Raw genomic sequence first — 25,516 nt, 5'->3', positions numbered from 1 at the left:
ATAGGGTCAAAGAAACTCTGCCCATTGTTTCTCGCCGGCGCCTGGGATCGAACCCAGGACCACAGGACCACAAGTCCAGCGTGCTGTCCGCTCGGCCGACCGGCTCCCTTGTGACCGCAGCCCCCCCACCCCCCCGACACAAAATTACAGTTCACCGGTAAAAATAAACATTGACATCATCTCTCGGGTCAAACCAACCCATTAATCCTCGCCACAAAGGGGAAATATAACTAAAAAATGACCCAATGGTCGCCAGTACACAATAATTACGCGTTCGTACTTAATTGGGAACCGTCAGCTAATTTACTGCAAAAAATAAGTCATCACAGGATATAGACCAGCAGCTTCTCCTGACTGAAATGAAAGCTTAAGGTTAGGTCACTGCAGACAGCTTTGTTTACTCAGTGACTGTCAGCAGCTGCACCCCTGACCTCTCTCCCTGCTGTACCGAGTTCACTCTACCAATACCACCATCGACGTGAGAATGGTCCAGGACGGACCGAAACGTTGTCGATCGTCCCTTCACTTTCTAGTGTGTGGTTTGGTCAACATATCACATATACGGTAGCCACTATATAGACCTAAGGTGGCCACTATACCTATACTGGAGCGTGACAGACTGTATGTATGTATTAACTACTTGTGCCTGAAGGATTAATTCATTCCACCTGTTAACTACTCTGACACTGAAAAAGTTCTTTCTAACGTCCCTGTGGCTCATTTGGGTACTCCACCTGTGTCCCCTTGTTCGCGTACCACTCGTGTTAAACAGTTTATTTTTATCTACTCTATCAATTCCTCTGAGAATTTTGTAAGTTGTGATCATGTCTCCCCGAGCTCTCCTGTCTTCCAGCGACGTGAGGTGCATTTCTCGCAGCCTTTCCTCGTAACTCATGCCTCTTAGTTCTGGGACTAGCCTAGTGGCATACCTCTGAACTTTTTCCGGATTCGTCTTGTGCTTGACAAGGTACGGGCTCCATGCTGGGGCCGCATACTCCAAGATTGGTCTTACGGACGTGGTATACAAGGTACTGAAGGATTCCTTACACAGTTCTGATGTTAGCCAGCCTTGCATACGTCGCTGATGTTATTCATTTGATGTGTGAGCGTGTGTGCGCGCGCTTGCATTTGAGTGAGCGCCTTTGAGTGCACATATAAGCACAGAAGGATGAAAGTAACTGCAGAAGGCCTATTGGCCCACACGAGGCAGCTCCTATTTACATCCACCCAATCTCATTCACATGTCTAACCTACGCTTGAAACAATCAAGGGATCCTACTTCTATTACATTACCCGGGAATTGGTTCCACAAACCAACAACCCAGTGACCGAACCAGTATTTACCCAGAGCTTTCCTAAACCTAAACTTATCCAATTTATACCCATTGTTCCCTTGTTATTGCTTGAGTAAGACCCACGAGGTACCCCCACCCCCCTCCTAACTGACCTACAGCATCCTGTACTCCAGGGAAGCTGTATCTCTCAAGAATTTGACTGTCTTCAGTGTACAAATCCACAAGGGCCGTGACGAGGATTCGAACCTGCGTCCGGGAGCATCCCAGACACTGCCTTAATCGACTGAGCTACGTGTCTGGGATACTCCCGGACGCAGGTTCGAATCCTCGTCACGGCCCTTGAGGATTTGTTCATTTGATGCATCACGTTACTGTGATCTCTGTGTGTGACCTTGAGTGTATTCTGCCACGTCTCAGATGCATTCCTGGTGCCTTGAAGTGCTGGGGAGTGTAGGCGGGGGCCGGGCACCAGGCAGGCACTGAGAGGCACTTCCCTCTGACGCCAAGGATCAGGATGGACCATTCCATCACGCCCAGCAGCGGGATGTGAACTCAGTAAGGCTTTGTTACCCCGTGTTTCATTCACTATTAAAATGTTTATTGGAAATTGGTTAGGGAGATGGTTTCCGGGGCAACTGGGTATGTTGTGGTGGTGGTTGGTTGTGGTGGTGGCTGGTTGTGGTGGTGGTGGTGGAGGTAGTGGCTGGTTGTGGTGGGTTTGGTGATAGTGGTAGAGGTAGTGGTTGGTTGTGGTGGGTTTGGTGATAGTGATGGTGGTGGTGGTGCTTGGTTGTGGTGGTGGTAGTGTGGTAGCGTGCTAGTGGATGTGGCGAGTTGTTGTGCTACTTACCTAACAGTGTCTACGGGAAAAGCGAGCTTTAGCTCCTGAGTCCCCCTTACATCTTGCCTCATTATACCCTTTACCGCACTTTCCTAACGTTAAAACTCCTCGTCTAATCTGGCCTTAAGGTTGCAGCTGGAGGTGGCTTCCTCAACAACTTCTTCTCAGTGCATTTGAGCCCCACACAGGGACCAGTACATCTCTCCCTCAGTCATACATCCCTCACCTGTGACCTCTCATATGTTATTGCTATAGATTCAGCTACTCGCAAGTTCCAAGTAGCACGGGGTATGGTGAGCCCGTAGTGGACGTACCTGGCACAGGAGCGGGGCTGTGTGCCTTGCTCTGACCTCTCATATTTTGCCTGGCTTTAAAGAGGCTGTCTTATTCATTAAGATATTTAACGTTCAAGTTCTTTATACAGCTTATCATCAAGCTGGAAGAAACAGGCGTTTATATCATAGGATTATCCTCTGGATTAGTGAGGACTTGACACACTGAATACGTCAATGTATAATGAAGTGCTTGACAGGCTTTTCTGGGTAGTCCACCCACAGAAGGCTCGGGTAACTAAGGTGTCTCCTCTATATAAGGGAGTACCTGTCAAGCATCTGGGATGTCCAGGTGTATTACACTGGATAACAGTGTACTTGACAACCAGGCTCATCGACTTGACAATGGTCCAGGACGGACCGAAACGTCGTCGTCCCTTCACCTTCTAGTGTGTGGTCTGGTCAACATTAGCCACGTTATTGTGACTCCTCGCCTGCAAGTAGGCTCAGGTGTCCAGAGTTGCTCTACTGGATAAGGTAACACCTGATGCCAGGAACACAGTCAAGATGATCAAGGGGGGGGGAGTTGAATGAGGGAGAGAGTGAGGGAGGGAGAGAGGGAGGGAGGGAGAGAGGGAGGGAGGGAGGGGGGAGCATCTGGTCTGAGGGAGACCATTGAGGGCGGTTGTCACGTGTATAATGAACCGTTAAGACTTGTGATCCTGTGGTCCTGGGTTCGATCCCAGGCGCCGGCGAGAAACAATGGGCAGAGTTTCTTTCACCCTATGCCCCTGTTACCTAACAGTAAAATAGGTACCTGGGTGTTAGTCAGCTGTCACGGGCTGCTTCCTGGGGGTGGAGGCCTGGTCGAGGACCGGGCCGCGGGGACACTAAAAAGCCCCGAAATCATCTCAAGATAACCTCAAGATAACCTCCCAACTTTGAACAAAGACATTCTATCTTATAATATATATATATATATATACACACACATGCCACATGTCCCCAGCGAGAGAGGGCAACCCTCTTCCCGCCATCTACATACGAAATACATGTTATCCCTAAGGCCCAGAGCTGCGTTGACTTCTCTTCCAACTTCCATTCTCCGGGGAGCGCGAAGAGACAGAAACCGCTGCATCTCCGCCTCTCATGCGCAGTGTTGTGGTCCCACGTGTATGTGTACTCATCTAGTTGTACTTCCGGGGGGGTTGAGCTCTGGCTCTTTGGTCCCGCCGTGTGTCTGTACAGCCGTCGTCGGCTATATTCTTGCGCCCAAGATGACATTAGATGGGAAGACGTTTTCTAACTTCAATCAGACACTAAATTTGTCCAGCTGAAGAGAATTGGATTCTTGAGACATACTGGAAAATAATCCACTAATACAACAACAACAAAATATATATATATATATATATATATATATATATATATATATATTATATATATATATATATATATATATATATATATATATATATATATATATATATATATATATATTGTATCATTGTCATATTCCACATTGAACAATTTGGTCATTTCAATTTTGGCATCATTCGTCCATTTAGGACTCAGATGTTCCAAGCTTCTGATGAACGAAATTGACTTTCAGGTTTTTTTTTTGTATTCACATTCAACATAAAACATAGCAAAAAAATTCCTTGCATTACGCGCAGTTTATGTTGCATGAGGCGATGGCAAGCATGCGGCTCCGTGCAGTCCCGCTACATATTTGCAATGTGGTCCCAAATCAAGAGGTTTGGGCACCATTCCTTTCCACCGTCCCATCCTAAATCCTTATCCTGACCCCCTTCCCAGTGCTATATAGTCGTAATGGCTTGGCGATGGCAAGTCAGATAATGATAATGCATAATTATATGCATAATTATATTAGGATTATTATTTGATTAATATAACTAATACAATTATACAAATTATCATTATTCGAAAGATTTAGTCAAAGAATTATTATTATTAATGTTTAATTTACATTTTATTATGTTATTTTTTTACTAGTTGCATAATTAAATAATTATCAGCATTATTAATAATATTTTTAATTACATATTTTGAAAAAAAACTACGAATACTCTTGCAAAAAAATTCAGACAGGAATTCGCAAAACTATATTGGGAGCTGCTAATAGTGGCAATTTGCCTAAGGGTTAAATGATTAGCATAGAAATACAGTCTTTGTGTATATTGGTGAAGGCTAAGTATACACAATGTCTGCATGTATTGTATGTATAGAGGTAAAGCGCTATTTCCTGCCCATTCACCCTTTATATCACTATGTATTTACTATTTGTGCCTGCAGAATTGAGCTATTAGCTCTTGGGCCCCGCCTTTCTAACCGTCTATTTTGTATTATATCTACTACATATATTTCTCTAACACACGCACAGACATTCCTAGGAATCAACCCGTAGCAGCTGTTAAATCCCTACATACCTATTTACTGCTAGGTGAATAGGACCATCAGGGAAAAAAAATGCTGCCAATTTGTTTCTGCTTCGGCCGGGAATCGAACCCAGGCCCTTAGGACTACGACCCTCAAGCGCTGTCCACTCAGCCATGGTGTGTGTGTTTTATAGACTGGTCGGGAGGAAATTATCAGGGGAAATCGCCAGGCCATTACGACTATATAGCACTGGAAAGGAGGGGGGGGGGGGTCAGGATAAGGATTTGGGATGGGACGGGGGAAAGGAATGGTGCCCCAACCTCTTGACCGGTCGGAGTTAGAAAGGTCAGAAAGGCGGGGTCCAAGAGCTAACAACTAGATCCTGTAGGTACAAGTAAATACAAAAATTCTATACAAATGCATACACGCATACTGACACGTACATTAAACCATACACAACGTGTATGAGCATGTATTAAGAGATTTATCTCTATACATATAATACATGCAGACATTCTGTATACATGCCTTCAGCGGTATACACGAAGACTGTGTAGACTCTTGTAAACAGAGTGGTAGACGGTTGGAACAAGTTAGGGGAGAAGGTGGTGGAGGCCAAGACCGTCCGTAGTTTCAAAGCGTTATATGACAAAGAGTGCTGGGAAGACGGGACACCACGAGCGTAGCTCTCATCCTGTAACTACACTTGGGTAATTACACACACACGCTCAAAAAAACCACGGAATCGCCAACTAAAATATGAGTTAAGAAGCTAAATATCGAATAAAAACAAAACCCCTTTCCCGGGTTCTCTATAAACAAAACAACATATCCCTTTATTACTTAACAAACCCAAAGTTTTTTTAAACATTCCGAACACCAAAGACCCGTGACGGGCCGTGTAGCGGAGGCCAGTTCATGCACGCCAACACTTACCAACAAACACATCGGTTTATCGGACACAAGTGCGACAAAACACGCCGTGGAAGCCATCGAAGATATACTTGGTTTAATATAAAACAATAAAAAGTCTTTACCGTTACGGCACGAGGCGTAGTGTAGCCCCGAAGGAGGCGTGACCGAGGCGTAGTGTAGCCCCGAAGGAGGCGTGACCGAGGCAGTGTCGTCTGGGAGTCGATAATCAATGTAGACAATGTCTCCTTATTCTCGTATATGCTTTGGGGAAAAAAGTGAGTAGGAATTGATTATTAAAATCGTACGTTTCCGCGTCAGAACGATTTAGTGAGAGTGGGTTGAGTAGTCACGGATTGGTATCTTCTACTGACGGAACATAGCTCGTCCTGGTCAACAACTGGGGAACTAGTCTGTCTCGGTGGCCAATTTCCAACATGTAATCATAGATTTTTACTTATTTTATCTTCATTATTGTTTTCTTAATATTAATTTTCTTAAATAAAATTATTATATATTAGAATTTGATGTTGTGATTCTGTTGACAATTATTTGTACTTGTAGTAGACGCGTGAAGCATCTACTGAGTTGTGAAGCAGTTCGAACAAAAATGTTCGGACGTTATCAGTTGTGAGTCGTGTGTAAACTATTTTTAATTCATAAACAGTGGGTTTGGCGGCTGGATTAACGAGCTTTTGATCTTTGTTTATGATGAGGGGCTGTAAACAATGGCTAAATGCTCGTTAATTCTTGCAAAACCGTTGTTTACGAATGAAATAAACGCTGTAAATTCGATTATGTTCGAACATTACACACAGAAATCACAATTGCGTGTGGTTTCAAATGAACAAATCCACAAGGGCCGTGACGAGGATTCGAACCTGCGTCCGAGAGCTATCAGACGCTGCCTTAATCGACTGACGCAGGTTCGAATCCTCGTCACGGCCCTTGTGGATTTGTTCATGTTCGAACACTTTTTTCAAACAGTGGTTCACTCACTTCCTATGTCCGATTCGCACCTTTGTAAATGCCTCACCAACGTACCCGCAAAAAGCTAATAATTACCAACGGAACGGAAACATAATCTATGATAGACCTACTACACAAAATTATATAATACGATAATGTTAATATATATCAAAGTAAATATGTTTTCAAAGTAAATATGTTTTCAAAGTAAATATGTTTTCAAAGTAAATATGTTTTCAAAGTAAATATGTTTTCAAAGTAAATATGTTTTCAAAGTAAATATGTTTTCAAAGTAAATATGTTTTCAAAGTAAATATGTTTTCAAAGTAAATATGTTTTCAAAGTAAATATGTTTTCAAAGTAAATATGTTTTCAAAGTAAATATGTTTTCAAAGTAAATATGTTTTCAAAGTAAATGTTTTCAAAGTAAATATGTTTTCAAAGTAAATATGTTTTCAAAGTAAATATGTTTTCAAAGTAAATATGTTTTCAAAGTAAATATGTTTTCTAGTTACAATGTAACGTTTACAATTACAAATGCATCTTTAGGGTCGACTGTAGCTTGGGCAAGCACAGCTTTGTAAGTGTTAATAGGGTCGGCCTCAGCTAGACGGGCATAGATAGCTTAGGATTAAGCTACAGAGCTGCGTTACTGTCTGATTTTGCAGAAGCTATTTTCTGCAGTGGTAACATATCCTCACTAACTTGTCGAGGAATCCAAGCTGATTCACTGTAGAGTAACCCTATTCACTGTAGAGTAACAATACTCACTGTAGAGTAACCCTATTCACTATAGAGTGACCCTATTCACTGTCGAGTAACCTTATTCACTATAGTGACCCTATTCACTGTAGAGTAACCTTATTTACTATGGAGTGACCCTATTCAATGTAGAGTAACAGTATTCACTATAGAGTGACCCTATTCACTGTAGAGTAACCTTATTCACTACAGACTGCCCGCATTCACTGTAGATTCACCGTATTCAGCGCATGACAAGTGACGCACCGTAACGACGCATCCTCATACTATAATTTCACTATAAACTCACAATAGAACAATACCAAATGGTGAGTAACATTTGTTATGTGTCTCGGTTCACGATAGGTACGGTGAGGTAATTATGAGGTGACTCACAGTGACTCACAGTGACTATGGAGGACTTGGGAGGGTTGGACGGACGGAAGGAAAGGTGAGGCCAACCACTTGCACCATCGGGAATCGAACGCAGACCTGCACGAAGTGAGGCTGGCTAGTCTAAGCGGTTGGGTCATTGTCGCATCATTCGCAAAATGTGGCTTTTGCTACTGAGTAATGCATGAATTCTTTGTAGCTGAAAATGACCGATTTGCTTTTTTTATAATAAATCTTGGGTCCGGCTCACAATGGGTAAGGGATAATAAAGTTAGTAAATAAAGAGTCAGTAATGTTTTTTTTTATTTTATTCATTTTGTCGGTGGATGTGAATTTGAATAAAACTAATGCTGTCCAATTATGATGATACAGTAATTACATTTTTGATCTCCAAGCTGCATATTGCTATGTACTCAAAATATATATATACACACACACTCACATACCCCATACGTACACACACTCCGATACATACACTCCCAAACACTCACACCTTCACACAAACATACACAGACCACATACTCAAACTCGTAACCCCAGTTTGTAAGGTCTTGGTATACTGTAAACTGGAATACTGCAACACACCAATATGGCCCCAAAGTGCTGGGCAAACTGGAGACGTGGGTAGTGGGTAGGGGAACTTCCCATTCCTCCTGTAACACCTTCCAAACTACAGAACACGTCTGAAATCCCTTAAATTACCGTTCTTGCAGAGACCAGGGGCCAGATTCACGAAGCAGTTACGCAGGTACTTACGAACGTAAACATCTTTCTTCAATCTTTGGCGGCTTTGGTTACATTTATTAAACAGTTTACAAGCATGAAAATTTCCCAATCAACTGTTGTTATTGTTATAAACAGCCTCCTGGTGCTTCGGAGCTCATTAACTGTTTAATAATTATAAACAAAGCCGCCAAAGATTGAGAAAAGATGTACAGGTTCGTAAGTGTTTGCGTAACTGCTTCGTGAATCTGGCCTCAGGTCTGGCCCAGCCATAATGACCACATGGAGAAAAAGTGATGCAGTAAGCAAATCACTGGACTCTTAACTGTGTCCAGGGGGGGGGGGAATTGTGTCCAGGAAAACTTGTGTCCAAGGCGGTACCTGAGTTCAGGGAGGACTTGTGTCCAGCATGGCTCGACACGGTACTTCAGTCTGCTACTTGTGGAGGACCTTACGGGCTCACCATAGCCCGTGCTACTGAAACTTATTGTTCTAAGTAGCTAAAACAACAACATGCTACTTGTGCTACTTGTCAGCCAAGCTGAAGTACTTCCATCAGCCTGCGTATTGCAAATACTAACAATCTTGTTGATCAGGCTGCCAACCAAGAGGTCAGTGTGGATGACAAAGTTTACAACATCTTCAAGGTATTTTGAAGGCATTTCTTCATTAATAAGTCACCGTGTCATCACGGACCTTCAAAGGACCTGGACAGCCTTCAAGATTTGTTCTTAACTCTTGAGTTATTTGAAGAATTCCAGATAGATTACGAGAGAGAGAGAGAGAGAGAGAGAGAGAGAGAGAGAGAGAGAGAGAGAGAGAGAGAGATAACAATCATATAAGTTAATTAGACACTAGCGGAAACGGCTTCTGAAGTGACATTATGAGGTTATTATGAGTAAGAAAAGAGAAAGAGAGGCAGAGAGTGAGAAAGAGAGGGAGAGTGGGAATGGATAAAATGGATGAGACACGCTCGCACGCACGCGCGTGTGTGTGTGTGTGTGAGAGAGAGTGACTAATCACCCTAGTCATGTATTCAACAAACCCATCACGGGACTAGCGGGCAGGTCTTCGCTCACCTCCACAATGGAATTAAAACTGAAAGTGAAAATGACGGTGAAAAGTAAACATAACTAAAGCTTAATTTAAACATTAAATTTTCTCACGATTAATAAAAATCATTTGGATGCTTAAACTCGCTGGTAAATCTAACCAACGCTCCGCTACGTACGTGCGGAGTTCCAGTTTTTATGTCGAAGGGTCGTAACTTCGTCATATATATATATTACTCGAATGTAGATCAGTTTTCGTGTCCTTAACCTGACCCTTCTACAGACATGTATTAATTTTTATGTTAATATGTTGTGCTTAGAAAGCAGAAAAACAGGTCAGTGCATAAGGACAGTCACATAGAGATGATTCCACCAGCAAGGGAAAGTGAGGGAGAGAGAGAGAGAGAGAGAGACAGAGAGAGAGAGAGACAGAGAGAGAGACAGAGAGAGAGACAGAGAGAGAGACAGAGAGAGAGAGAGACAGAGAGAGAGAGAGAGAGACAGACAGAGAGACAGAGAGGGACTGATAAGTTGAAACATAACTAAACTCTTACATGCACAAGAACTCCTTCTCTAAACATGCACATTGAAGAGCCACGAAGATTCCTCCAGCTGACTCCACAAGAGGTTGGAGTCTGTGTGAAAGATCTGTCGACTCGACATGAGACAGATGTCTGGTGTGGTATCGATCCTGGTTACCATGACGACATCTCACACTACAACAGCATCTCCCTGATGTCATCTGATGACTATTACACATAAACCCACGTCTCTTCATCCCCCATTACGCTCCAGGTTGCAGGCGATGAGTCACAATAACGTGGCTAAAGTATGTTGACCAGACCACACACTAGAAGGTGAAGGGACGACGACGTTTCGGTCCGTCCTGGACCATTCTCAAGTCGATTCTTCGCTTCAGGTTGGACTTCAACCCCCCTCCCATTCGTACCTATGCCTGGGGATCTCTCTCTCTCTCTCTCTCTCTCTCTCTCTCTCTCTCTCTCTCTCTCTCTCTCTCTCTCTCTCTCTCTCTCTCTCTCTCTCTCTCTCTCTCTCTCTCTCTCTCTCTCTCTCTCTCTCTCATCCACAACCTCACCAGGTTCCACTATCGCATCTCATTCCTCCTCTTACAGCCTCGTGACCTTTCTGAAGGTGTTAAGTTGACCTCCAATCATCTAATCATCTTACAAAACAATGTGAAGTACTTCGAGCCTGATTAAAGATGTGATCTTCAAAGATAAAAGATCACATCCTTAATCAGGCTAGAAGTACTTCAAATAAAATATATCAACATAGTGAAGAGAGAGAGAGAGAGAGAGAGACAGAGACAGAGAGACAGAGACGGAGAGAGAAGGACGAATATCAATAGTGGGAAGAAGAACAGTTTCCAAGTATTCCATATGAAGAGTGACAAGAACAGGGAATAAGATCTCATAGCGACACGGGAAACTTTGAGAGAAATGAATTCCATCTAAAAGAGTCAACTGAGAGTCTGATGAGACCGAGGGAGACGTCAGGGAATGAAGAAAGTCCTCAGTCGCCTTCTAAGGAAAAAAAAGAGAGATTATCGTCAAAGGTAACTTTAGTAACAAGAGAATCAACAGGAGGATTGTAGGTGCAATCGGTCCATGATATCTTGAGAGAGACGGAAGTGGGCAGAGAAAAGTACAGTTGCCGTATGATAATTTGAGGTGTTATCATGTCTTGTGGAGGCAGGCAAGGCTATCTTGAGGTTATCTTGAGATGATTTCGGGGCTTTAGTGTCCCCGCAGCCCGGTCCTCGACCAGGCCTCCACCCCCAGGAAGCAGCCCGTGACAGCTGACTAACTCCCAGGTACCTATTTTACTGCTAGGTAACAGGGGCATTCAGGGTGAAAGAAACTTTGCCCAGTTGTTTCTGCCTCGTGCGGGAATCGAACCCGCGCCACAGAATTACGAGTCCTGCGCGCTATCCACCAGGCTACGAGGCCCCAGGCTATAAGGCTGGTACTTATACGTGACGCCTGGTGCTGTGACGCTCTCTACTGTTACTGTCTGTGGTTTATTACCCCCTCTTCTTACTCTCTGTCTCATCTTAATGTTTTTACTGTCTGTCCTGAAGGATAAAAGATGTTATACCCGAGGGCAAGAAAAAGTTCACATCTTAAGTCCTTGTCTCAGTCAGCACCATATTGTTCCATCTTGTTCCATCTTGTACCATTTTGTACCATCTTGTTCCATCTTGTACCATGTTGTACCACCTTGTTCCATCTTGTTCCATCTTGTACCATCTTGTACCATCTTGTACCATCTTGTTCCATCTTGTACCATCTTGTACCGCCTGTCACCTTTGTTTTAAGATTACAGCTGGTCGGTACGGGACCGCGATGTGCTGGTCCACGTCATCCACAGTGTTCCTCTTGAAGAAAGGATCGACTCCTATTCTGAATACCAGCGACTCTTATGGAATCTGAAATGTGGGGTTGGGTGTCCATAGAGTTATTCGACAGTTTTCAGCTGTTTGTAATATCCTAACCTACACACAGTGTAATTACAACTTTTTAAACTATGTTTTTTTACAATGTTGTACATAAGTAACTACTGTAAAAATAACATTGTGGTTACTTTGTGCGTTTCGGAGAGATGGGAGAGAGGGAAGGGAAGAGGGTGAGAATGAACAAGACCTGGCCACTGCCGGGTAGCTTATCAAGTTTTATAATCCAGGTAATCCAGGTGCAAACAGCAGGCATACTGGAGCTTAACATCATCTTCATTAATTCGACTGGCTGCCATGTTGACATAACAGGCTGACATGACAGGCTGGCATGACAGGTTGACATGACAGACTGACATGACAGGTTGCCATGACAGGCTGACATGACAGGTTACCCTGACAGACTGACTTGACAGGTTGCCATGACAGGCTGACATGACAGGTTGCCATGACAGGTTGCCATGACAGGTTGACATGACAGGTTGCCATGACAGGCTGACATGACAGGTTGCCATGACAGGCTGACATGACAGGTTGCCATGACAGACGTGTTGTGTATCTGTAGAACAACAATATAGTTTCCTAGTAAGAAATCCCTTTATTCCTATTAAATTAATCTTCTAACAGTCGTTCCCTTCTCCAGGCGACGAGGTGATTACCAGCTGAGGATTGTTCAGAACTTCTGAATTAAGACGAGTGTTTACACCTGCAGGAAATCACCTGAATACCGGCCGGAGCGAATATCTTCCCCCCAATAGCAGGAGACCTGATTAACGTTAAGTGTTCCCGCTGCAGTTCTTTCGCTCAAGTGTTTGGTCTCCCCGCAGGTGCTGCGCTCAAGTGGGTGAGGTTCAACGTGCCGCCGTGGGCGGCCATGGGCGGCGAGGCGCTGCTCACCTGTCAATTCAACCTGGCCGGGGACGAGTTGTACTCGGTCAAGTGGTACAAGGCCGGCAGGGAGTTCTACCGTTACGTGCCGGCGGAGTGGCCTAGGCAGCAGTTCTTTCCCTTCCCAGGCATCACTGTTGATGTGAGTATAGTGTGTGGGGGCCCCCGCTGGACCAGGGTACACAAGGGGCCAGCATCCATATGTTCACCAATGTTCAGAATACCTGATTTATGTTCACCATTGCACAAAACCGCCTATAGGCTTATTTTATTGGTTCTATAGCAATATGGTTCACTACCTCGACTCACAATCGAGGAACCTGAGTTCAGTTCCCGGTCAGGACAGAAACGGTTGGGCAAATTTCCTTTCACCTTATGCCTCTGGTCACCTAGCAGTAAAATGGGTACCCGAGAGTTAGCTACCTATTGTGGGTTTGTATCCTGGGAAGGGTCAGTAATAGGACTATGTGGTTACGCCTATAAATACAGTCTTCCTGTCCCCAACAAAGGGAATTGAAGCTTATGTGCCCAATTGTTCAATATTTCATTAATCTGAAAGAGTCAAAGTTTTAATGTTATTGAAACGTGAACTTGTTTACGTGAGAATTTGTATTACTTAAGTCCCTGATCCCTGATGCTTCCTGAGGGTGGAGGCCTGGTCGAGGACCGGGCCGCGGGGACACTAAAAAGCCCCGAAATCATCTCAAGATAACCTCAAGTATATTTGGCTGTTTACTATAGATCACTTTGCAACATTTACATTAATGACATGTAAATTATTAATCAACTTGTTATGTCCTGTTAATAATTTTGCTGCTAAAGTATTTTCTAACGTCTTATACACTAGATTAGAAATGACTAAATTAAGTGCTAATTTTTCAACTCGTTCAATCAGCTTCTCAGTTGACCTCTGTTGTACGCATGGTACAGCTGCTCAATTGACCTGTGCTCAGGAGAAGACTGCAGCCGCCAAATCCTCTGTTTATTCAACCTGTCCTTAGACCAGGCTCGTTAAAGCTGCGGCCTTTCTCAAGACACATTCATAAATGTTAACGAATTGTGCATTAAAATTGGCTATTACTCATTTACATATATATCACTCTATATTAAGTTCTTTGTATAGCTAGGTTACATGTTTAGCTTCTGTTGACAATTATTTGTATTTTAAGTACGTGGGTGGTTATCTTGAGATGATTTCGGGGCTTTAGTGTCCCCGCGGCCCGGTCCTCGACCAGGCCTCCACCCCCAGGAAGCAGCCCGTGACAGCTGACTAACACCCAGGTACCTATTTACTGCTAGGTAACAGGGGCATAGGGTGAAAGAAACTCTGCCCATTGTTAATTGGGTGCCCATTGGGTGACGCATTTATAACATGGCGATTCGAACAGGGGTCGTTAGCAAAGCACTGTTCGAGAAATGTTCCAACGTCATCAGTTGTGAGTCGTGTGTAAATCGTTTTTCACTCATTAACTGGAGGTTTGGCGGCTGCATTAACGAGCTTTGCGGCCCTTTTGATGAGGACGGGCTGGTTTATGAACGAAAAACGCTGCACAGACGACTCACAAGTGATGACGTTCGGACATCTTGAACAATGCTTCGCTGACGACCTCTGTTCGAATCACAATTCTATAAATGCTTCACCCACGAATACTTTAAATACAAATAATTACCAACAGAACCTAAACACCTAACTTAACCTACGTTTAAATCTGCACAATATGATAAAATATAATATTAATTTAAAATTGAGAAAAATCCTATTTTTGAAAGAAAAGAATGTTAAAATGGATGAACGCATCTAGTGGAGGTCCGGCCGCCGCTTTAACGACCCCTGCCTGAGTACAAATAGTTGCCTGTGTTCCCCTTAGCACCCAGCACACAGCCGCTCTCTTAGCCAGTTGTGACATGAAGACAACAACACTACAACTACCGCTATGCCAGTTATCCCCCGTACAGTCACTCCAGATTATTATAAGGTTCAAAAACTTTAGCGATGTTCGCCAGAGCTTCTGCTAGGATCAACCCTCATTCTCTTCAGTTGGAAAAGGAGGAAAAAACTGATCTCTACGACTGACGCTGACTTAGGGAGCTGTGATGACCTTCCTGCTGATATTCTAAGCTCTGTGCTGTTTGCTTAATAAGATGGGGTCGATGTAGCGATGCCGTCTTGGTGATTAGTGTGATATTCAAATTACTGGACATCAAATTAGACTTGATGACTGTGTGTGTGTGTGTGTACTCACCTAGTTGTACTCACCTAGTTGTGTTTGCGGGGGTTGAGCTCTGGCTCTTTGGTCCCGCCTCTCAACCGTCAATCAACAGGTGTACAGATTCCTGAGCCTATCGGGCTCTGTCATATCTACACTTGAAACTGTGTATGGAGTCAGCCTCCACCACATCACCCCCCCTGTGTGTGTGTGTGTGTGTGTGTGTGTGTGTGTGTGTGTGTGTGTGTGTGTGTGTGTGTGTGTGTGTGTTTTGGTGTTTGACACTAACATGATACATATCAATGACAAGAGCAATATCTGGAGCTCCAGTTGATTGTTGATTTTCTAACAAACTCTATTCCCCTCACCCTCCCCCCCCCTCCCTCAAATACCCCCTCCCCCCCATGCCCTACACACCAGCACCTACCTGGCACCTCACCTCTCACCTGTTTGCCTCACCAGACGGAGAGGAGCGACGAACAGCAGGTGGCGCTGAAGAGAGTGAGTCTGGAAACCGCCGGTCGCTACAAATGTGAAGTACTGACGGAAGCGCCGCAGTTCCGGACCCTCGTTCGATCTGCCTCACTCACCGTCTATGGTAAGTAGCTAGAGGGCAAAGGAGGGACAAGGGAACGTGTCTGAAGTTATACTGAGTTAAGTAACTTAACCGTCGTTATTTTTGTCTCTGTACTCACCTAGTTGTACTCACCTAGTTGTGTTTGCGGGGGTTGAGCTCAGGCTCTTTGGTCCCGCCTCTCAACCGTCAATCAACAGGTGTACAGGTTCCTGAGCCTATTGGGCTCTATCATATCTACATTTGAAACTGTGTATGGAGTCAGCCTCCACCACATCACTGCCTAATGCATTCCATTTGTCAACCACTCTGACACTAAAAAAGTTCTTTCTGTGTGTGTGTCGTGGGGACGTGACAGATCTACCGGACGGGGGCCCAGAGGTGGTGGGTGGACAGGAGACCTACAGGCCTGGAGAGACGGTCAACCTTACCTGTCAGGCGCCCAAGTCTATTCCGGCCACCACACTCACCTGGTTCATTAACAACGAAGTGGTAAGCTTAATTTGGTTTTAGTATTTGGAACAACGAATCTCCATCTTGAACAGTTAAGAATATACTTAAAGAAATACCATATAGACATTAAGATCTGCATATATATATATATACTAAACACTGCCATATATATAAAATATGAATCGCCACCTTCACATTAAGAAGATATATATATATAAGAATATATATATATATATATATAAGAATATATATATATATATATATATATATATATATATATATATATATATATATATATATATATATATATATACAAAAGCTGAAAATATCAATTCAGAAATGTCAAAATATACATCTATAGTTGCCATATACACACTTGATGCAAGAAAAGATACATTTAGAAGTGTTAAATACTCATTACCAATTATAAAGTATGTAAATTCAACCTCTGTATTATGAACAGACAATTACACTGTAAACGACTCACTGCTTTTACCAGCAAAGTTTTTTTTTTTTTTTGGGGGGGGGGGGGGGAACCGTTGTATTAGTGTTAAAAAGCAAACGATACAAGTATGAATTAAATTATACATTCTCATTATCCATGTATACTGATAATACATTAATTTAATTTTTTTAGTGCAAAATATACACTTTTAACTGCTAAGCGTATACATTTTGAACGACTAAAGGAGGGGGGGGGGGGGGGAGGGGGAAAGAGTTAACTTTTGCTGAATGTACAGTTACAGAACAACTAATTAAAAGAACATATAATTTGTATATAAGTAATTCAAGAATACAAATCAAATTATCTGTTCTTCAATAAATGTTTCAACTAAATGTTTCTGGACAACATGGTGGCTGCTATAATGTCGGAATTATATAGTCAATCTCTTATAACAGCTCCAATTTGCAATATATTTGAAATATATTATTGTTTAAATTTTAAATAAAACCACTTTTAAAAAATCTTACTTGAACTCATTTTTTTTAACACAATAGCAGCCATTGTGTATATTAATCGCTAAGTGATTAATCTATTACACAAGAATGCATCTGTAATCCTTTTCAGATGAGTATTGCGTGTCTGTTTATACCTTATTGTAATCATGGGACATTGATCATTCTTGACTGTCAAACATTATTATTTTATTGGAATAAATAATTTACAAATTGCATTTAGGTATAGGTTTAAGGTGTGTTGTGGTTGGTGGCTTCATGTAGTCTGTCCTGATGCAACTGTTCTAAAAATTGTGAAGCATGGAGGGAAGAGTTCAACCTGTCCTCTTAAAAAGAACGTCGCTTTTGGCCGTTTGTCCGTATGGCCGAATATGGACGTAATTTGAAAATGAAAAAAAATTGAAAATAAATTTGGGATTTTTTTTTCAACAACAGTAAGTTAAGGGTCCTCTGATAGGTTAGGTGAGCAGGAAATTCTCGTAAAGTTTCAAAACGGTATGAAAAACGTGAATTGAAAGTTCCTCTTCTAAGCTGGCCGAGTAAGCCGGACGACTCAAACAGAAAACGGAACAGTACGTCACTTTTGTGAGTCGATTTCATTTCAAATTACGTCCAAATTTGGCCATAGCGCGCATACGAGCCAAAAGTGACGTTATTCATTATTGCAAAATTGCATTCAAGAATTTAAACATGCTGTTGTTAATAATAGGAATTTTCTCAAATATAAATGAATAACGTCACTATTTTTAAGAGGACGGGTTGAAGAAACAGGCAAGCAAGGAAGGAGGGAAATAACCAAGCAAGCAAACCAAACAAGGAAGGAAGCAAGGAGCTTTCTCAGCGGAGGAGATTATGGTGGCAAGGATAACTTTAATCATTCTAAATGCTTAAAAAGTTCTCCAGTTAGAAGATTGTGGCTGATCTTCGTGAATGTATTAAGACGCTCGACCTCACCAATTTATACAAGCAACTGGAAGCAGTAAATACCGTGCTAAAGAGAAAGTAGTTTATACGAGAAGAGACATTAAGGCTCCTTAAGACATTGAGGAAACCAGGGGCCAGATTCACGAAAGCACTTACGTAAGCACTTACGAACGTGTACATCTTTCCCCATTCTTTGACGGCTTTGGTTACATTTATTAAACAGTTTACAAGCATGAAAACTTCCCATTCAACTGTTGTTATTGTTATAAACAGCCTCCTGGTGCTTCGGAACTCATTAACTGTTTAATAATTGGAAACAAAGTCGCCAAAGATTGAGAAAAGATGTACAGGTTCGTAAGTGTTTGCGTAAGTGCTTTCGTGAATCTGGCCCCAGGCTTGTATCTGTGCTCCTTGAATGTTAGAGTGATTTACCGAACAATCTACATTATTACTTTCCCCTGTTTCATGTCTCCATCGCACCTTCTAATGGATCGCTGGCAGTAATTAACAAAACATTGATCAAACGCAATGAGAATATAATGCAATAGCAACAGTCTAGTTGACCAGGTGCGTCGTTCTTCACTGAAGCTGTGATGTTCTGACTCCACCTTAGAACTAACGTGTGGATACGTTGATCACAACGTAATTGTGAGCATTAGTTAACGTGACGAGGCTAGCCGCGTGGACCCGTCCTGAGGCTAGGCTTGGCCATAGCCTCGTCCCCACCCCAAAAATGCATTCAAGAATTTAAACATGCTGTTGTTAATAATAGGAATTTTCTCAAATATAAATTAATATTATTATATATTAGCATATTGCGCATTGTTTTAGGTGCAGGTTAGGTCAAGTGGTTTGGTTTTGTTGACAATTATTTGTATTTGTTGTACGTGGGTGAAGCGTTTATACAGAATTGCGATTCGAACACAGTCGTCAGCAAAGAAATGTTCGAACGTCATAGCCATGAGTCGTTTATAAAGCGTTTTTCATTCATTAATCAACCCGTCCTCATCAACAAAATCCAAATGCTCGTTAATCTAACTGCTCTGTTCATAGATTAAAATCCGTTGACACACGACTCACAACGGGTGACATTCGAAATTTTCTCGGACAGTGTTTCGCTGACGACCTCTGTTCGAATCGCCATGCTGTAAACCCACGTATTTCATATACAAATAATCACCAAGTGAACCTAACGCCAACCCTATGTAGCCCGACTACATAGAACATTATTATATAGATAATATCAACACATATATGAGAACAAAGCTGTTTTTAATACACAATGTGACGGCGGCCCCCCTGCTCATGTCTCAAACGCTAATACGTCGCGTTCTGTACGTTATGATAAGCAATGTTTTAAGAAATATAAAGTTACGGGTCACAGACAGCCACGTTTTCTATGTACTCGAGTGATAGGTTTCTGGGGCCAGATTCACAAAAGCAGTTAAGCAAGAACTTACGAACGTGTACATCTTTCCTCAATCTTTGACGGCTTTGGTTACATTTATTAAACAGTTTACAAGCATGAAAACTTCACAATCAACTGTTGTTATTGTTATAAACAGCCTCCTGGTGCTTCGGAGCTCATTAACTGTTTAATAATTATAAACAAAGCCGCCAAAGATTGAGAAAAGATGTACAGGTTCGTAAGTGTTTGCCTAACTGCTTTCTCGTGAATCTGGCCCCAGGATAGGTTAGAAGGTTGATATAGTAGCACATTCAGAGCACAGAATCCAGTTTAATATTCCTCCTCTCTCTCTCTCTCTCTCTCTCTCTCTCTCTCTCTCTCTCTCTCTCTCTCTCTCTCCCCCCCCCCCCCCCCCCGACGCAGGCGCCGCAGAACTACCTGGTGGAATACAAGGACCCACCCGACGCGGACGGACGCGAGGCATCGCGACTAGGCTTGCAGTTTCGAGCGCACGACCATCATTTTCCCGACGGACGCCTCACTCTGCGGTGCGTCGCTGCGCTCCATCGTCTCTACCAGAAGGATGCGCTACACGAGGGGGTGGTCGCGCCCCCCGGCCCCCTCAGTCTCGGCCACGACGCTAACGGTAAAGATATAACACTTTATTACCTCACACACAGAGATCACACTAACGTGATGCATCAAATGTACAAATCCACAAGGGCCGTGACGAGGATTCGAACCTGCGTCCGGGAGTATCCCAGACACTGCCTTAATCGACTGAGCTACGACAGGGTAAAATTTGTGGATTTGTTCACTTTATTACCTCATATTTACAATCATTCTTCAGTACAGTTGTGTTGTTATTGGTTCACCCGCTGGAACAGTTCAATATTAATCTTCCTGAACTGTTATATTCACCGTTCTTGACACTCCGCTCACACTTTGACACTTTTTGTGTACACTTTTCGTCCCGTTCTCACATGTAGCAAAGTTTCGGGCACACTTTTGTACTCTATTCGCACTTATTAGTGTTAAGGCTGGGATAACATCTGTAGATGAGTGTGTCCTGGGGTAATGAGTTCTATAATGTACTCATGACCTTTGTACTCATGACCCTCCCTGATGCTCAAAGGTCATATCCGACGCCCTCTAACCTCTGATGACCTTTGTGGTTCTCACGACAAACATACACCTCTGTGTGGTGATATGTGCTTGTATCCTATCGCGGAGAATAACCTTCAACCGCATGAACCTCCTAAATTATGAATATTTAAAATTCAAATTGTTGGCCGGAAATGCATTGGCCAATCAGCTGCCTGGAAAAAATGTTGGGTGGGGCGTGATGACTAATCAGCGGCCGGGACAAGTTTCAGCGGTCCAGCCAGGCTCTGCGACCTTTGCTCTTTGTTTCATTAGAGCCGCGGCTTTAACACCGCTCAAATAACAGGACCATAAACAAGGAAATATAGACTAGCCTGAGGCCTGTGACACTCACGTTCACTGGAATGATCTACAATTATACATTATTATTGCCGGGTTTTTTTCACTTGGGTTATGCACTTTATATGCCCTTCCTCCTTGAGGGTTTGTGGGTCATATGTACAGCCTCTTGGGCCAGGCTTCAGTAGCGGCCTCCAGACTTCCTGTGATTTCAGTAGAAATCAGGTTGTATGAGTCACAAGCCGCCGGTTTAACTAGCCTAGCTTGAGGTGGCGGAGGAGGCTGCGTCGCCAGCACACACACACACATCCTGGTGTGCAAGTGGGGGAGGGGGGGCTGAGTCGGGGCTTCTCAGACCACCTCGTAATAACGGACAGTTTCTGTGACGCGACAAGTTTTGGAACAGGCGACTGCCCGTCTCACTCGCAGCAAATAAAGGTGTCCAACCCCCGCCAAATATTACTGCCTGAGGTATAAAGTTTTGGAAACCTTTCGTGACCTGTTCCTGACACACACACACACCAAATTGGTGCACCTTGCGTGTGCGTGTGTGTGTGTGTGTGTACTTATCTGATTGTGCTTGCGGGGGTTGAGCTCTGGCTCTTTGGTCCCGCCTCTCAACTGTCAATCAACTGGTGTACAGATTCCTGAGCCTACTGGACTCTATCATATCTACACTTGAAACTGTGTATGGAGTCAGCCTCCACCACATCACTTCCTAATGCATTCCACCTCTTAACTACTCTGACACTGATAAAGTTCTTTCTAACGTCCCTGTGGCTCATGTGGATACTCAGTTTCCACCTGTGTCTCCCCTTGTGTGTGTGTGTGTGTGTGTGTGTATTCACCTAGTTGTGTTTGAGGGGGTTGAGCTTTGCTCTTTCGGCCCGCCTCTCAACTGTTTACTAACTACTTTTTCTTTTTTGACACACAACACACACACACACCCCAGGAAGCAGCCCGTGACAGCTGACTAACTCCCAGGTACCTATTTACTGCTAGGTAACAGGGGGCATTCAGGGTGAAAGAAACTTTGCCCATTTGTTTCTGCCTCGTGCGGGAATCGAACCCGCGCCACAGAATTACGAGTGCTGCGCGCTATCCACCAGGCTACGAGGCACCCAGTGTGTGTGTGTGTGTGTGTGTGTGTGTGTGTGTGTGTGTGTGTGTGTGTGTGTGTGTGTGTGTGTGTGTGTGTGTGTGTGTGTGTGTGTGGTGTGTGGTGTCCGTCAAAGGGTGTGTGTTTGTGTTAGTGATGGGAGCCAGTCTCCACGAGGCAGCCAATTACCGCCTCGGTGGCTTAGGGGCCGCAGAACGTGCCCGCGGCCGGCTGCTGCGGATACAAGCCGGCCGGCCGGATTCACGCCTATGATTCCTGCGGTCACCAAACTTTCCACAAATGGGGACGAAGAAGCATGGGTTGAATAACCCTTAACCCTGAACAGCGCGCCTTAGGACAACCAGTGGAACTGAACCTTTGGAAATACAGAAGGTCATTTTGAGGAGAATTACCCCTGAGTACCACTCAGATTCTTATATATGTGATGAGTATACCTGAGTTTACTGTACATGAGGCTTATGAATAACACGTGCTTCCTCATCTACAGGTGCTTGCGAGAGGCTGAGTCTGTGGGAACACCTTTGCGTGCTGTTGAGTTTACTCATAGCAGGACTCACCGCTCACCTGTTCCAGACACTCACCTAAGTCATGGAGTGATTCATCAAGGTGCTCTGCTGGGTTCATCATCATCTCAGACTCCGACCGAACTGGTGAACTGGGAAATTGTCGAACTGCTTGAATAGTTACCTAGTAAACTGGACAATTTGTGACCTGGTAAATTAGTGAACTCGGCCGGATTACTGAACTAACATTTTATTGAATTGGTGAACGTTTGTGCCCTGGAACACTGGCACCTGTGTGAACACTGGTACCTGTGTGAACACTGGTACCTGTGTGAACACTGGCACCTGTGAGAACACTGGCACCTGTGAGAACACTGGTCATAGAAAGACACATTGTGAAGTGAGAGACCCGGGAACTACCGGATTGATCAGGGCTGGTGAACACTGGTGAACAAGAACATTGCCAATGGTGTTAAACAGGGACCTTATATATATATAACTGACGACCTAGTTTATTGATGGAGCTGAAACAGTCAAACAGATGAAGTGGTGAAATGTAAATAATTAAACTGTTTAATGCGAGAAAAGTGTGTATGCGACTGGCGAAGATGACAGCTCCCTGTGTGGTGAACCATGACTGGTCGAGAGGATACTAGGTGAAAGACAGACGAGTTACAGTCACACACTTGATTATAGATGAATACTCTGTATGCTCCCAGTCACCAGTCACTCCTAAGTCACCAGTCAGTGCTAAGAATATGCTGGTGACAACCAGAGATTAATCACAGTTTTCCAAAGCAGTAGTTAAGGAGAGGAGTAGTAGTGTACAGGAGTAGTAGTGTACAGGAGTAGTAGTGTACAGGAGTAGTAGTGTACAGGAGTAGTGTACAGAGTTAGCCCAAACGCCTCCCCATGTTAGTAGAGGTTATTTACAAGCAGTGTGAGCGGCCTGCTCGTAGAATCCAGGATAATATTAATAGCCAAAGAGTTTCAGTGTAAATGACGTCCTGGAAGGTCATACACAAGACAGTGCTAAACTACCTTATCTCTTAATTCTGCCATGTTATATTGTGCAAGACATCCCTGATATTATATGTGTATATATATTATATATATGTATGCATATTGTGTATGTATATGTACATTTAACATATAATTATGTATGTATAAAAAGTAACAAACTATTGGGTTGGAGAAAATATTCAGAAGAACTCTTAAGTCTGTTCCCTTGAGTGCTTCTTATTCTCTTCTTGGAGGCTAAATGTCCTCACTATTTCATCCAGAGGTGGTACCCCTTTATATATATTATATTTATTATATGATATATTATATATATATATTTCTTCGAGGCTATGGGTCCCTACAATTGCAACAGAGGTGGTGGTGGTACCCCTATATATATATATATATATATATATATATATATATATATATATATATATATATATATATATATATATATATATACAATATGTCGTCTCAATACTCTACAGTTAACAGTTGTGAGTAAATACTGTGTTAAGATTTTTATCATTTAGGTAAGGCGGAGGGAGCAGTGTAGCCGTCCTCTGGAAATATCGTCTTCGGATCTGGCTTGGGAGACTAATATTACGTGAGCTTTCCTTCCCAGCTTGAGCTGAAGCGCACCTGTTACAACAGAGGCACCGTTTTCACCAGCACCTGTGTTCCGTTGCTTGGCACACCTGTCTTGAGTGCGTTTTCCCATCGCTCGTATGGTAAGCCTTGAGTGTGTGTGTGTGTGTGTGTGGTTCGTAGACAGTCTTGCTTATAGTTAGGGTCATGTCTCAATACTTTGGCGTTTACTAGGCAGCATAGGCAACTCACAGATGTGTGCTAAGAGGAGAGGCGGCGTCAGGAGCTAGAGCACACTCTCTCTCTCTCTCTCTCTCTCTCTCTCTCTCTCTCTCTCTCTCTCTCTCTCTCTCTCTCTCTCTCTCTCTCTCTCTCTCTCTCTCTCTCTCTCTCTCTCCCCCCCTAGAACTCAACACAAGTAAGTGTAAAGTGATGGGAATGTGTGAACAAGTGCCAGAAGATCAGAGAGACGGTACACAATTAATGGTAGTTCCCTCCTTGGAACGACCAGTGCAAAAGACACAGGAGTATAACCCTAACTCCTGAGACACACATAAACAGGATAACATCAGCAGCATACTCTGCAATGACAAACGTCAGAACAGTCTCCAGGAACCTAAATAATGAGGCATTTAGGTCCCTGTACATTGTCTAAGTGACACCACTCCTATAGTATATATCTCCCCCGTCGTATAACTATCATCTTTTCTCATTTTCTTAAGTATATTTAAAGATTCAGAGATTTGTTGGTTGCAATTCGTAACAGAATTGCAAGTGATGAGAGTAATGAAGAGAATATTGAAGGAACTAGACTTGACGTCGCTAGAAAAAGAGGAGACGTGATAGACATAATATACTTAAGTGAACTGACAGAATGGAAAAGATGTTCAAAATGAACAACAATTGAACAATTGTGCAGGGACGGAAGCGTGAGAGACAAGCGAGTCGCAGGGATGATACTGAGGCATACGTCACGGCATGAGGCATGAGGATGTTACTGATGTGCATACGTCAGGCTGCGAGCAGCCGCGTCCAACAGCCTGGTTGATCAGTCCAGCAACCAGGAGGCCTGGTCGACGACCGGGCCGCGGGGACGCTAAGCCCCGGAAGCACCTCAAGGTAAGGAGGCCGGCTACGTAACACAACCACCATTAACAACACAGCCACTAACCACAACACCACAACCACCATCCACAACACCAGAGTACCTTAAATAAGGGCTGGTCAGGACTGGTGTTAAACACATTTATCACCAGACTTTGCTCTCATATTGTTGATAGCGTCGATAATCCTTGCAGCTTAACGCGCCGTACTATTAAAAATGTATAAAACCCCTATGGCTTATCTGCGCGCCAGGGATTATGTGTCGTATTAA

At 43.4% G+C, this 25,516-nt stretch overlaps 1 protein-coding gene across 1 annotated transcript in view; it reads left to right on the top strand.

The window, feature by feature from the left end:
• The window catches only part of LOC123767153 (cell adhesion molecule 1), a 59,652-nt gene extending 35,717 nt beyond the window's left edge, over nt 1-23,935 (top strand). Inside the window, exons 3-7 of the mRNA XM_045756688.2 lie at nt 12,899-13,101; nt 15,629-15,764; nt 16,099-16,232; nt 19,906-20,128; nt 22,533-23,935. Of these exons, the coding sequence (XP_045612644.1) occupies nt 12,899-13,101; nt 15,629-15,764; nt 16,099-16,232; nt 19,906-20,128; nt 22,533-22,630 (794 nt within the window). The 3' untranslated portion in view covers nt 22,631-23,935. The remainder of the gene's footprint in view (nt 1-12,898; nt 13,102-15,628; nt 15,765-16,098; nt 16,233-19,905; nt 20,129-22,532) is intronic.
• The last annotated feature ends 1,581 nt before the right edge of the window (nt 23,936-25,516 follow it).

This window comes from Procambarus clarkii, chromosome 53 (assembly GCF_040958095.1).
Source record: "Procambarus clarkii isolate CNS0578487 chromosome 53, FALCON_Pclarkii_2.0, whole genome shotgun sequence".
Lineage (NCBI taxonomy): Eukaryota > Metazoa > Arthropoda > Malacostraca > Decapoda > Cambaridae > Procambarus > Procambarus clarkii.
This window is presented reverse-complemented; position numbering and strand designations above follow the sequence as displayed.